General features: G+C 67.8%; 1 protein-coding gene across 4 annotated transcripts in view; it reads right to left on the bottom strand.

The window, feature by feature from the left end:
• Positions 1–6,459: 6,459 nt before the first annotated feature.
• EIPR1 (EARP complex and GARP complex interacting protein 1) overlaps positions 6,460–14,246 on the bottom strand; it is a 52,800-nt gene continuing 45,013 nt past the window's right edge. For all 4 annotated transcript variants that reach the window (XM_037528579.2, XM_037528578.2, XM_037528580.2 and 1 more), the window contains 4 exons: positions 11,014–11,150; positions 8,929–9,096; positions 7,781–7,948; positions 6,460–6,721 (listed from right to left, as the gene is read on the bottom strand). In XM_037528579.2, coding sequence (XP_037384476.1) covers positions 6,547–6,721; positions 7,781–7,948; positions 8,929–9,096; positions 11,014–11,150 — 648 coding nt within the window. In that variant the 3' untranslated portion in view covers positions 6,460–6,546. The remainder of the gene's footprint in view (positions 6,722–7,780; positions 7,949–8,928; positions 9,097–11,013; positions 11,151–14,246) is intronic.

The raw sequence follows: 14,246 nt of genomic DNA, 5'->3' as shown, positions 1-14,246 counted from the left end.
CATCAGCGCCAGGGAGGAAGCACAGGCCCAGCCAGGGCAGGCCTGTCCAGTATAGGGGCGGAGACGGGGCAAGCTGAGGGCCGCGGCTGGCCGGTGGGCAGCCTGGGTCAAGCTTGGGCAGCCAGAGCCACCGCGGGTTTTAAGCAGAAGGACGGGATCTGGTCTCTCGTCTCTGGCCCGCTCTGTCTGTGACACTTGAGATGGTATTTGAGATGTGCCGGGAGAGCCCCCGCAGGACTGAGCCGAGCAGAGGGTAGGAGTGGGCCTGGGCGCAGGGAGGGCCTCAAGGCAGAGCCAGGGAGGGGGGCCTGGGGGCAGAGCTGGGAGGGCCTGGGGGCAGGGAGGGCCCTGGGAGCAGAGTTGGGGGGCTCTGGGAGGCAGAGGCGGGGAAGGGGGTGCTGTAGGGGCCCTGGGGGCAGAGCTGGGGGGCCCGGAGGAGCCCTGGGCTCAGGCAGGGATCTGGGAGCTGCTGAGACTCCCGGGGGCTCTTTGAGGAGAGATGGATGGCGCCGAGCCCCAGAGCCGGCAGCCTCCTCACGGCATCATTAGATGCCATTAAAGAATCGATAACTGGAATTAGGGGGACTCTGCCAAAGGTCAGGCCGGAGCACGGGAACAGCGGCACTTGGAGGGCCCGCCCGGCCGCACAGACCAGCCCCCACATTCTCTGCTTGACCAGGGAATGGGGGGGCGGCGGATGGGCTGGGAGAGCTGACACAACGCCAGCCCCTTCCCGCCCTCCTTGCCCCCGTCTCCCTCCCGACAGGCGGGACGCGCCGGCGCAGGGCCCTCGAGGGCCACAGGCGGGTGGCGGCTGGGCCGGCCCCGGCCGTCGGGAGACCACGCGCGGCCAGGCGGGGCTGAGCGGCGGGGCGGGGCCGTGGGGCGGGGAGGACAGGCGGCGGCGCGCGAGCGCTCTCGCCTCCACAGGCGGCGTCGGGACGCCACACCCCGCGGGGACGGGACGGGCGGGACGTCACCGCGACGAGACGCCCGCGGGCCCGGGACAGCGGCGGGGGACAGGCGAGCTGGACGGCGGCCCAGCGCGCCCCGCGGGGTGAAGGGGACCCCTCGCCCATGGCCGAAGCTGCTGCCCCGGGGGTTGCCTCCCTCCCTCCCTCCCTCCGTGAACAGAGGAGCCCGGGCAGGTCAGCTCATGCGGGGGGCGCGCCCGCCTCCTCGCCCCGTGGTGAAGAAGATGCCCCACCAGGGCCAGGCTGTCCCCGACGGGGCTGTGGGCCGGGGCGGGCCGCGCGGGTCCGCCCTCACAAGGGTGGTGTGGACACGCTCGCCGGCCGTTAATAATGGAGTGACCCCCAGTCCTCAGAACCCCTGTTCTCTTGAGTAACCTCGTTTCTCGTGTTTACTTACCCAGCGAACCTCTAAATATTTTAAATTCTAATGAAAGCAACAAATGCACGTTTCCCATGAAAACACAGCAGGGCCGGCGAGAGGACGGGACACGGGGAGGAAAGGAAAGGGGGAGGGCGGGGGGCCCGGGGAGGGAGGCAGAGAGGACGGGGGGGAGAGGAGCCCCCCCAACTCATCCTCCGCCCCCGGGCTTGTCCTCAGGGACCGCTTTGAGCTGTTCTAATCTCAGCCCGCTGCTCCCGTCCACCCCCCAACCCACCCCCCACGCTGCTCCAGGTCCCTCCTGCTGCTCCCATTGCCCCCCCCCACCCCGCTGCTCGTCCCTCCCGCTCACCCAGCACAGCCGCTGCCTCAGGCCACACCGCTGCGCTTTGCTGCGGAGTCTAGAGGTTCAGCCTGCGAGCCCCGGTAGCCGGGCGCAGACCCCAGCACCGCTCACGCGCTGGCCGTGCCCCCTGGAGGGTGGACAGGCCTGGGTGCCCAGGAGCCCGAGCGCCATGAGGGCATTTCCGTGGCCACGGGTGGCACCAGCCTGTCCACCCAGGCGTAGACACACCCCTTCCGGGACCCCCCCCCCACGCCGGGGGGCAGGACGGAGCTGCTGCCTGCACCGCCCGGGACGAGGCTCGTGCTGCCCAGCAGCGTCCTCCTCCTGCCCTGCGCCTGGGCTGGGCCGCCGGCCTGCGCAGCGGCGAGGGGACGGCATTTATGGGAGATCCCCGGGTTGGGATCACCTTCCTTCGCGCCTTCCCACTGCACCCAGCGACAGCCACGAGGCTCCACATCTCAGTCCCGATCCTCTGCCCTCCGCACCGACATGCAGCCCCGGGGCCCTCGGCGGCCCCCGCCCCCGCCAGGCAGGCCCCCGTGCCCAGCACAGGCCTGAGCCAGCAGGCGGCGATGCGGCCTGTGGCGGGGCAGCCCACGGCCGCCGAGGAGACAGGCCAGGGGCACCAGAGACGCCCCCACAAGGGCACCCAGGGGCAAGGCGGGGGTTGGCTGGCAGTGGGGGTGTGCCCCAGGGCAACCCCACTCACCTGACTGGAGCCCCTCACCCCATCCAGCGGGGAGTTGAGTTCCCCCCCCCCCCGCCAGCCCCGCCGAGACCGCGGCGGCCACACCCCGGCGGGGCCCATCCTGCAGTGGAGTCGGGCCGGACCGCGCGGGTGTGCGACGGGACACACGAGCCTGTGAGCCAGACCCCCGGCCGGGGCAGTGAGATCCGTGCGCGAGGCCCGCGGCGGCACAGCCGGGCAGCTCCAAGGCGTGGGGCTCAAAACCTCACAGGTGGGACCGGATGGGCGGCCCCTGCCCAGAGAGGCAGCCGAGAGGCGCCGCCAGGCCAGCCGGCACGGGCCGGGAGCCGGCCAGCCCCGGGGCAGCGGCGCCCGAGCGCGAGTCCGGGCCTGGGCTGTGGGGCCGCGGCCGCGCCAGGGTCCTCCCGGTCCGGGGGCGCCGCGGGGCGGGGGAGCGGGCGGCCGAGCCGGAACCGGAAAGGAGGAGCCAGGCGGAAATCTAACAACCGGAGAACAGCAAGTCCAGGGTCACGCCAGAAGCCACGGGAGGCGGCAGTGGGAGGAAGCCGGTAACGGGTCAGAGACCCCCAGGCAGCCCCCGAGGGCCTGTGGCCGGGGCGGGCGCACCGCCTGGGGACGGGACCTCGTGGCGACGCTGCCGACACCGGGTCAGGACACCCGGCCGGGCAGCCGGGACCCGGCGCAGGTGACGGGCGGAGCAGCCCTTCCGCACGCACGCGGGGGTCTCGCGCGACACGAGGCCAGATCCGGAGAAGACAAAGGCCGCGCGGCCGCAGCAAACACGGAAGCATCAGCTCCGCGGAGGCTCCTGCTAAGACAATTAAAAATCAAGTCACACTCCGGCACAAATAACTGGGTCTCCAGGCGCAGCCGGGCTGGGCGGCCTGAGTCCGGAGGAGGCGGGTGCAGGGCATGGACACGGGGCGCCCAGCGGGCAGCTGCGGCAGAACCGGGCCCAGCGTGGACTCCAGCCCCGTCTCCGCCCCTTGCCTCTGCGCCTGGCCCATCGCCCTCGCTCCATCCAGCCTCGGGGCCAGTGGCAGCCGAGTGGCTCCCACTGGGGAGCCCCACAGGGAGCCCCGTGACCACACAATGGCGACATCACTGCCTCCTGGCCCGAGCCCCTTCTGAGCCTCATCTCCTCCGACCGCGAGTGTGGCAGGGGTGGGCGCCGCAAAGGGCTGTTCTCTCCAGGCGCTGCCGGCTGACCCGTCTGACGGGGGCGCGGAGGCGGAGACGCCCGGGGCGGCGCCAAGGCCAGACCCCACGCGGCCGGGCCCGGAGGCATCTGTGCGCGCACGGCTATTTCACGGCTATTTCCCTCTGGCCACGGCCACCCCTGGGACCCTACCAGGGCCGTCAGCCGGGGCGCGGCAAGCGCAGTCCCAACAGCACAACACGCGGCATCCAGGCGACTCCCGTCACCGCTTATTAGGCAGAAAGACCCAACAGGGTGTAAGTTATTAGGCAATAACTCAGCCTCGAAGCAATTTTAGACACCAAAGCGGAAGGATTCGTCATTATCACATATTCAGTTCTATTTTTCCTTTTTCATGCTATAAAAAATAACGTCTAAATCTCCTAAAACCATCACAACTACATCAAAAGTGGATTGGGCCATCAAGCTCGACAGTTTGAAATAAAACAGCTGGTAAGCAGGAAAGCGCTGCACTTCGGGTTTGGGGCGGGCGCTGGGCCGGTGACAGACTCTCCGCTCTCACTGCTGCTTCCAAGGAAGCCATAGAAGCCGCAGCAGCAGGCGGCAGCCAGGACAGGCCTGCGCAGGCCCCGGGAGGGCTCCAGACCACGGCTCGTGGGAGCTGAGCGTCCACATGGGGGACCCGCGTGCTCACCTGCCAGCAGCAAGCCCACCCCTGGCGAGCAGGGGGTGGAAAGAAACCAGTGATGTACCCGAAGGGGTTGAGACTCACGCACATGGAGACAGGCACACGGTGCCCACAGCAGCTGTTCTCAAAACCACCCGATTTACAAGCAGCCAAGATGTCTCTTGCAGGGGAGCGGATAATAAGCGGTGGAATACTACACAGCGCCAAAAAGGAAACCAGCTCTCCAATCCTGACATGACGTGCAGGAACCATACACACAGGCTCAGTGACAGACGCCAGTCCTGCACCGCCATGTACTGCAGGGCTCCAAATCTCTGACTTTCTGGAAAAGGCAAGACCGTGGGGACAGTGAGAGGTGAGGGCTTGGTGGGGCGGGAGTGACGGGGGCAACAGGGAAGTTTTAAGGTCGTGGCAGGGACGAGGTGTGGCAGGGGTGGGGCCTCGGGCAGGGGCAGGGACTGGAAGCCCTAGGCTTCCCCAGCTGTGCTTGCGGCTCCGGCTCGCCTTCCTCACGGGCTCACAGGACCTCCAGCGTGGTTCTCGATGGCCCATCCTGCTGACCACCAGGCATTTTATCTTGAGACGAATGACGAAAAGCTTTGGGGAATTTATTGAGATCTGCCACAGGGAAACATTATGAACGCCAAGGAAACGGTGAACCCAGTTCTAGAAAACCCGCAGAGGTGGGGGGATCAGCCTCGAGAAGGTACGGTCAGCAGAATCCACGACACAGTTCAGCGTCCCTAGATCGAAGCTGGGCAGACGCCCACGCACCATCCACTGCCCTGACCACCGCGGGGCCTGGGGCGTCAGCCCGCCCGCGAGCAGCGCTCAGCCGAGGTGGCAAGACAGCAAACTGGGCTTTGCGATTCGCTGATCAAGCCACAGCTTATTTCATCTCATTTGGGGTCACTCTGGCGAAGAGTTTCCGTCTATGTTCACCCGCCCCCCATCTGCTGGAGAGACGCAGGGCCCCTGCAGGGTGTGCGCGGGGGCGGGCAGGTGACCACAGAGGGGGCAGACTGTGAGCGCTACTTCCCGCCCTAAAGAATGTTCTAGACACGCAGCAGAGAGGAAACGACTGCCTCCCCTCCCAGACCCGTGGGCTCCCGTGCCGGCTGAGCGCCGTGGGTCAGGGCATAGGGTCAGGGTCACCAGCGCATCGGCGGCCACCTGGGCTCCCAGAGACCACCCAGGGTGCGCTGGGTGGGGGGAGGGGGACCGGGACCAGAGGCCACGGGAGGGATGGCAGGAGCCCACGGGGCCACGCATCCACAGCCCCAGCTACAGGGCCCCGGCACCCAGCCTGCGCCTGGCTGTCCAGCCGTCCTGCCCCAGGCCTGCGTCTGCACTCCTCACTGCTCGCTCTGCTGCTGCTGCTGCTGCGTCTTTGCCGACCCCCTTTTTTCTGGAATCTCCATCACTTCCGGTCCTGCCCCCTATGCGCCCCGGCTACAGGGGCTGGGGCCGCCCGACCTCCATCCACAGCAGCCTCCCTGCAGCAGGAGCGTGGGCCCACTGCGTCCCTGCCACGCCGTCCCGGCCTCAACAGCCCCGGCGAGAGTGCATCAGCCCTCCTGCCACCCCGAGGAGCCGGGATGCGGGGCACTCGGGCCTCGCTGGCTGCCCACCATGGTCTCCTGCCCGCAGGCTCAGAGGGGCCTCCCTCTGAGCTCACAGGAAGCCCTCACAGGACAGGCAGCAAGGGGCGAGGCGCATGTAGCCCGGAGCCGCGGGGGCAGCACTGACCAGGGCAGCAAGAGCAGAGGGTGCGGGAAGGCTGGGCCTCTAGAAAGACGCTCTCCTGCGCCCCACCCAGGCCCAGGCACCCGGAGGCTGGCGGGATCCCCGCGGCCCGCCCTGCATCCAGCAGAGCGAGGAGGAGGCCAGGGCTCTCGAAAGCACGTCCAGGGCAGCCTCCGCCCGCTGCTGGCCGTGCAGGACGGACCCTCCCAGGCAGAAGGGGACTCGCGGCCCTGCTGGGCGGCTCCCCCCGTCACCCCCCCACCCCGTGAAGGTGAGGCCGCTGCCCCGCGGGGGTGCCCAGGGTCTGGCCCAGAAAGTGCTGGGCGGCGCTGGCACTGGGACAAGGAGGATGGCGAGAGGGACCCTGCACAGAGGTGCGGGGCTGGGCAGGGGGCTGGGGCCGCTCCCCAGCACGGCGGGGCGCGCGGGCAGATTCCCAGAGAGCGCCAGGCGTGCACGAGCCTCTGGTCCTTTATTTCACTTTAACCCCCAGAGGCCAGACAGGGCGGGAGCCCGAGCCGGCAGGGCAGGCAGGGAGGGCGCGGTCAGAGCAGGATGTGGTACTTGAGCGCGCGGGGGACCCGGTTGATGACCAGGCGCCCGTCGTAGCTCAGCGAGGCAAAGAGCCAGGGGTCAGCCGAGGACCAGTCGACGGCGTACACGCTGTCCTCGTGCTCCTCGTAGGCGGCGACCACGCTGTCCCGCGGCGGCTCCTGGCTCCTGGAAGGACAGGCGCTGAGCCGGCGCGGGCCGGGCCGGGGGCGGTGGGGCCAGGCCGGGGACCTCCCAGGCCCGGGACCACGCCGGGCGAGTCCTTGGAGGCCTCGGTGACACCGAGCAGCAGGGGCCTTGGGGCCGGGGTGGGTGGGGGGGAGACACCACTGAGTGGGGAGGGGAGGGGCCGGGGGCGAGGACGCCATGGGGCGCGCAGGCTGTGAGGACAGCCGACCCGGCCCCCACGCCCGCCACCAAGCACAGGCCCCTCCCAGTCCTTCCCACGGCGGGGGCTGCTCCTCCCACCTCATGAGGAGCCCACGGCCAGCGGCGCACGCCCTCGGCTCCCTGCTGGACGGCGCGGCCCAGGAGACCCGTCCGGCGCCCCGCTGAGCTCCGGCAGGAGCCTGGCCAAGGCCCACACACAACCCGACCCCGGGGCAGGCCCCCGCCCCGCGCCCACCACAAGCACCGCATGGACCCCGGCTGTTTCCGAGGTGCAGGGGCCAGCGAGCCGCGGCAGGCAGGGAAAGGCCTCCAGCCTGACAGCGGAACCCTCAGCCGAGCAGCTGCCGCACTGGGAATCCCGGACAGCAGAGGGCTCCTCCCAGCCACTCGCAGCAGTGCCCAGCCACACTCCTCTCTGCCCGGGAGTGCAGCCACACACACGTCACCTCCATCCAGGACACCCCCTGGGGACGGTGGGCGCCCGCTGGCACAGATGCCGAGGCCCACCAGCGCGCACAGCGTCCGGGCTCCGTCGGGGCTGCACCTCCCGCACCTGCCAGCGAGGGCCCGTGCAGCCGACCCACACGCGCCAGACCATGGCCGCGGGGCACGCGAGCTCACATGAGCTGTCCTCATGGCCAACGCCACAGACAGCGGCGGTGCAGACACCTCACACGCGGTGGTGCCGACTGGTCACACACACATACACACACACACACGGACATGCATATTGGGGCCACATGAGGCGCGAGCTCGCTGACAAGCCCAGTTTGTCCACCCCCCCCCCCGCACTGTCCCCAGCACCGTGCCCGTCGGCAGGGAGCCCGAGGCTCTTACTTCTCGTCCAGGCGGCGCTCCTCCTGGTCACTCAGGTCGTCGTCGTCCACCAGGTGGCCGAAGGGCTCAGAGGAGATGGACACCATGTTGGAGAGGATGACCCTGCTGTCACTGCTGCCCGTGAGGACCAGCTGGTCGTGCGAGTGGTTGTAGCGGACGTTCCACACCCTGGGGGTGGTGGGAGCAGCTCATCCCAGCTCTGTCTAGCAGAGGGCCGGGCCTCTAGCCCTTTTCTAGTGGGACTTCTTGATGCCACCAGGCACGGGGCTAAGCGGTCTGCTTGGCATCCCACACAGGCTGCTCAAGTCCCAAGGGCAAACCTCCCCCAGCGGCAAAACAGAGACCACCAGCCCGGCAGCAGTCTGGCCCAGGAGCGTGGCCAGCACGCAGGCCCCCCACACGCCCGCCAGGGCACACGGCCCATCGTATGCAGGTGAGACAGCAGAGCAGGACGGCACCCGCGGCCGGGAGGCAGGCGTGCCCACTGCCTGCTGCATCCAGGCCAATGCTGGGTGAGGGTGTTAACACCTGACTGCAGGGACGATGCGGCTCTGGTAAGCGATTCCAAGGTTTCAGGAGCATCGCTGCAGGAGGACCGGCCGGTTCGCCAGGGGAGGGGGCTGGCTGCGCTCTGCCAGGCGTCCCTTGGGTGAGCACAGACAGGCACCCAGCTCTGCGGCTCTTGGCGCATGCACACAGCACCGGACAAGCAGCACACGTGCCTGCACGCGCGCGCACACACGCACACAAGCCTGCGTGCACACGAGTCGTCTGGATGAGGCTGGCCCGGACAGCGCACCCTAGGGCCCGGGACCCGGAAGGGGTCACTGGCAGCGTGTAGGCAGCTTCTCGGGCTCTGCACGGCCCCACCCTGCCCGGCACTGGGGCCACCCCCTACTGGCTGCGCCCGGCAGGCCCCAGCCAGGGCCACAGAGCCGCCGCAGGAACATCCGTGCGCGTTTGCTTTTGTGCATGTGAAACGGCAGTTTCGAGAAAAAATAGGATCTAATGTTTCTCTTCCTTTCCCTGCATTTGCAAATCCAGACACGCGGCTTTGGGACGCGAGTTTCTCCGCAAGCGCAAAGCCGACCGCGGGATGACGGCTGCCCCCCCCGCCCCGTGGGTGCCAGCGGGCGTGCTCCCCGTACCAGTGGGAGTGCTCCTCCAGGGTCTTCACGGGCTCCGTGACGTTGCGGGTGTCCCAGAACTTGACCTTGCAGTCGTCCCCGCAGCTCGCCAGGTAGTACTGCTTGTTGGGGTTGAAGTCCAGGTCCCGCACCAGCTGCCCGTGCGCGTTCTCGATGCAGTAGATCTGGCTGAGGGAGAGACAGCACCCCGCGGGCGGGTTCAGGGGCCCCACCGCGCACACCGCACCTCGCCAGGGCCTGGCCGTGGCATCTGAGCCCCAGGAAGAGGTGCCGTGCGGGGCTGCCACTGCACCTGTCCAGAGCACGTCGGAGACGCCAGAGGCCATGCAGGCAACGCGGCCCGGCCAAGCAGGGCCAGCCTGGACAGGGCCCCCCGGGCGGTAGGCGATGTGGTGGGAGGAGGGAGGACCAAGGTAGAGCACACCTGGCGGAGCAGGGCTGAAACCGGCACCCTCTGTCAGCAGCACCTGCACACACACCTGCACACCCCCACGCATGTGCACACACCTGCACGTGCACACCTGCACCCCTCACACACCTACACACATGCGCACACACACACCCCCCAACCGGAGGCCTGGCTGCACCACACCCCAGCGCTCAGACCATCCGTCTTGTCACAGCATCGCCCCTGACATCACACGCCCGGCAGTGGGGCCATCGTGGAGAGGCTGGGCCTGGCGGGAGACAAAGGCCTCACCCCCGCCACGCTGTCCACTCCTTCAGCCCTGGGAGGGACTTAATTTCTCCAGAAGTCATTTAATTCACTCTTCATGGCTTCCGCAGGGAGCACAGCCGGGCACAGCCGCTGCCTCCACCGCGAAGCAGCCCGAGGCCTCCCTGCTCCCCCGAGACAAGCGCCTCCCCCCTCCTCCTCCCTCCACGCTGGATCTTTCTGGCCCTAAACCAGTTTGAAATCTTGAACTGGTTTTCATAACCTGCATTTCCAATCCTAATATTTTCCCCTAAAATAAGAAGCCCCCAAACAAGACACCATGACATCTCCCGAGGCAAACAGACAAATGCGCAGACTTCTAAACGCAGCAGAGTCCGGGAACGGTAGCCAGCCCCGCGTCTGCCAAGGGTTTGCTGCAGGCTCGGGGAGTCAGGAGCGGGAGTTTTAACACAAAGCACAGAGTGTTCCAGAAGAAACACCCACAGCGCCGGGCTACGTGAAAGCCAGTGTCTGCAGAAGGGGAAGGCGAGGCCCGCTGCTCCCCACGGAGACGACAGCTGGGCAGGGCAGGGGCTGCCCGGCTGGCCACCGTCCTCAGCTCTGGGTCTGGGATGTTGCTCTCTGCAGAGGCCGAAATTCTCCACGCCCTTTAACAGACAGAGTCGCAGAGGGCAGGCCCCAGGGCGGAGGCGGACGCCAGGCAGGGCATGTGTGAGGCCTCTGACCCGAGACCGAGCAGGGGCCGGCAGCCGGCACCGGAGCGAGAGCCCTGGCTCGCCTGTCTCCGGCGGGCTGGGAGCCGAGCCCCACCGCGAGGGCAACAAGCTTCCCACGAATCCATCTGTGCCCCTGAGTGATAAATTGCAGTGAGCTGAGGGGATAAACGGTGTCTGAAAAAAGCCTGCAGGACCCGTTGCCATGACAACTGCCGTGCGCACCATCACTCCTCTGCCTATCAAAACCACACCTGGAACAGAGGTCGCTCCTGCTCGCTCCGTCAGAGCTGCTGCTGCGGCGCGCGGTGACTGGAGTGACAAGCGAGGTGACCCGCCGGGCCGGCTCCCGAAGGCACCGATGCGGCCGAGACCACTCTGGGGCCCACCCGGGGCACCCCGAGGTCCTCAGGCGCCGACTGGGGCTGAGCGTGGGAGCAGCTCCCTCCACGGCTCTACACTAGTCTGGTCTCCATGCCCACCAGAAGCTGCCCAGGAGGGCGTCCACCTGGGTCACTGTCCCGTGAGGACAGGGTTCCCGGGCCAGGTTTGGTTCCCAGCCAAACCCAGGGCTTCCTGCAAAACCCAGGAGCTCCGAGCTCCCGGCCCCCGGACGCCCGGCGTAGCACAGCCTGGGTGAGAGGCGGCCGGGGCGGGGCTGGGGGCGGCCGGGGCGCGGCAGGGACCCACACTGACCTCATGCTGCGGGTGTCCCAGCCCCGCACGGTGGTGTCGCTGGCCGTGGCCACCTGGCTGCAGTTGTGATGGGGGCTCCACCGCCCCGACGTGAACCTCAGCTGTCCCTTCCCCTCCAGGGACGCCGAGCTGGCCAGCTGGGATGGGGAGAAGAAGGCAAAAATAATTGGACGTCCTTCCAGAAAACAAGAGGCTGTCCTCACAGCCTATTACTGAAAATAATCATCAAAAATAATTAGCAAAATCGGGCTTTGTTTCCTGCCCTTAAAAGGCAAGAATTCTTGAACCTTATTGGGAAAAATTATAAAACTGAGAGCAGCAGAAAATAGGAGGCCTATTAATAGCTGCGGCTCAGCAGGCCCGGGGGCTGGCAGAAGGGGCCCCACTGCTGCCCCACGCCACAGGCACGCAGGAGCCGCGGCTGCCCCACGCCCCAAGAGTGGGCATCTGCCGGGGCACCGTCACCGCCACGAGCACTGCCTGAGCACCTTAGGCCTCGGGGCTGGTGACCCCCCACGGCCCCATGTCGCCCGCGGGGTTGTGAGCCTGAGACAGGAGCCGAGGCAGGAAGGTCGCCTGCCTATGGGCTGGGCCCTGGGCCCTGCCACCACCCCGCACCTTCCTCTCAGCACCCCACCGCGGCCTTGGAGGACGTCAGCGCAAGGGCCGGGGACAGGACGTGGGTGAAGGCAGCCCCTCTCCACGGGGGGAGCCCGGCTAGGCTGGGACAGAGGGCAGTGGTAACAGGCTCCGCGCAAGCTGCGCACGATCCCCTCTGCTCCAGGGACGGGGAGCGGCCCAGGGCCACGGCCATGGTGGGGGGGGCCTTCAGCTCCTTGGGACACTTCTGAGTCTCCACCTGCCCCGGGAGCCTTTGCCCAAACACCCCCGCCCGCCTGCATCCCGCATGGGGAGGCGTCTCTGGGCCACTGACCGTTACTGTTCGGCCGCCCTCCCTCACCAGGGCCTGAGAACCACGAGGGGGCTGGAGCTGTCTGTAGGCCGGGACCCCTCATCCAAGGACTCCCCGACCTGACGCCCTCCCATGGCCAGGCCCAGCCTGCCCAGCAGGACTCTCCCTGCAGCCCAGGGCGGGCCTCCTCTTGGAGCCCCGCCGAGCACCCCGCTGCAGCTCTGGGCCTCCCCTCATGCCCTGGGTCTGCTTCTTTCCACACCGGACACACGCACTCCAGCGGCGAGCTGGGAGGGCTGGCGGTGAGGACAGAACTGGGAAGGAATCATAGGCGCAAAGCAGGGAGGAAGCCGCAGGCCCAGCACACCGGGGACTGGGAAGGGAACTGCCAGGCGGCCGGGGAGGGAGATCAGGTGCAGCTGGCACCAAGACAGGCCTGGGGACGCCTGCACTGACCAGCGAGTGTGCCCGGCGGTGGCTCTGGCTGCAAAGGGGAGGGAGGGAGCTCCGGCCCGGGATCGGGACGCCCGCTTCCTGCAGGCCCCACCAGGGCCACGCAACACCATGTTTCTAAGAGCTCCATTTTACAGATGAGGACACTGAGGCAGGATTAAGCACCTGCACAAACAGAAACCAGCCAGCCCGGGGCCAGCCGAGTGAAGCGATACACGAGGTTAGAGTCCAGAGGTCACGGCTGAGCAGCTGAGCGGGCAGTCTGCGGGGGTCAGGAGGGAGACGGCTTTAGGGCCACGCAGAAGTCGGGTCACGAGGTATTCGGGGAATATGAACACGCCAACAGGAGTGGGGCTAGCCTGCGTCGGAGACGGGGTGCCCTCGGCTGGGGAGCAGAAGGAAGCGGCCGAGGCTGGGAGGACGAGCCTGCCGGGCAGGACCGGCCAGCTCCTCCTGCCAGTGAGGGCGGCAGAGGGGCTTCCGGGAAAGGCTTCCTCCAAGCCAAGGGGACTCAGGGAGCAAAGCTGCCAGCTCCTCGTTGATGCTGGGGCGGTTCGGGCGTGATGGCTGGAACCGTGCCGCTGGCTGGCGGTCAGAGGAGAGCGCAGGGGCGGCTGGGCTAGCAGCGCAGGAACGGGCCGGGCTGGCGGGGCTGTGGAGACCGGAGCCAAACCCTCGGACGCTCTGGCCACGCCTCTCGTCACAGCAGAGGACACCTCCCTACGTCACTCCTCGTGCTGCAGCCGATGCCCCTCACTAACACGCCTGCGGTGCCCGCTTGAAATGACACCCACAGGGGCCCCGTGTCCTGGGGACACCCGTGCCTCTCCCAGCCCAGTTAGGGCTGCCATGAGCCTGATCTCGGGGAGCACGGAAAACCTCTGATTAGCGCACGGCTGACAACACACTGTCCTGGGGACCCCCCAGGGCCTTCAGCATGTGCCACCGCCCGACACGGGATGCGCCTTCTAGCAGCCGCGGCTGATGTGAGGGCGGGAGGAAGTCGCGGGGCCCCCAGGCCGCCTTGCAGCCCCGGCCCGCAGCCCCAGCCTGCCGCCCCGGCGCGGGCCGTTATCTCCTCAGCCGGAGAAGCTGCTGCAACTAGAGCAGCGAGCACAGACGGAACAGGGAGGCCCCCTCTGCCCCCACGGGGGTGGCCCCGCGGAACCCCTCACTCCAGACCTCCCCTGGCTCCACTAATGATTATGAATGGCAAAGAGCCTGCAATGTAATTGTGAAAGGCAATGACGCAGCGAGCACGTGCTCAGACCCGCACGGAGCAGCATCAGAAACGCCGAGCGTGGGGACGGCGGGCGATAGGCGCTCCGGCTCAGCCCCGCAGCGGAGCGTGCGCGCGGAACTGACAGAGTGCTGTCGGGACAGGGAGGGACCGGTCTCCGCAGGGTGAGCTACAGACGGCTCTCGCCTGCCGCGAGGTCACTCCTGATGGCTGAGGGCCAAGACGCGCGGCCGGGCCGGGGCCACTGCACAGTTGGGCGAAATGAACCCGCAGGCCCCCGCGCCGCCTCTGGGTGCCCTGCCGAGCTGCTCCCCCTCCGCAGCGACTATGCGCCTCTGCGGCCATGGCGGGACACGCGTGTGGGGGGCGGGACGGCCGGGGTGGGGGTCTCGCAGCGCCTCCAGCCTGGACCCGGGGCCACAGGCACTGAGCGTCCCTTGAGTGTCCTGTCGCGTCTTCCATGTCTGAGTGAAAGCTGCACCTTTCAGAACTTCAGTAACGGTGAGGTTTTTCCATAAATATTATGGACGCGACAGGAAAACAGACCAGCTCCTCCTCCACGCCGAAGGGGGGAGACCCCTTCGGCCACACACGGGCTTTCCCACCTCAGCAAGCCTCCCTTCTGCG

Source organism: Talpa occidentalis, unplaced genomic scaffold (assembly GCF_014898055.3).
Source record: "Talpa occidentalis isolate TD23 unplaced genomic scaffold, MPIMG_talOcc4v2.1 talOcc4.5, whole genome shotgun sequence".
NCBI classification, from domain to species: domain Eukaryota; kingdom Metazoa; phylum Chordata; class Mammalia; order Eulipotyphla; family Talpidae; genus Talpa; species Talpa occidentalis.
The sequence above is the reverse complement of the archived record's forward strand: the minus strand, read 5'-3'. Positions and strand labels throughout refer to the sequence as shown.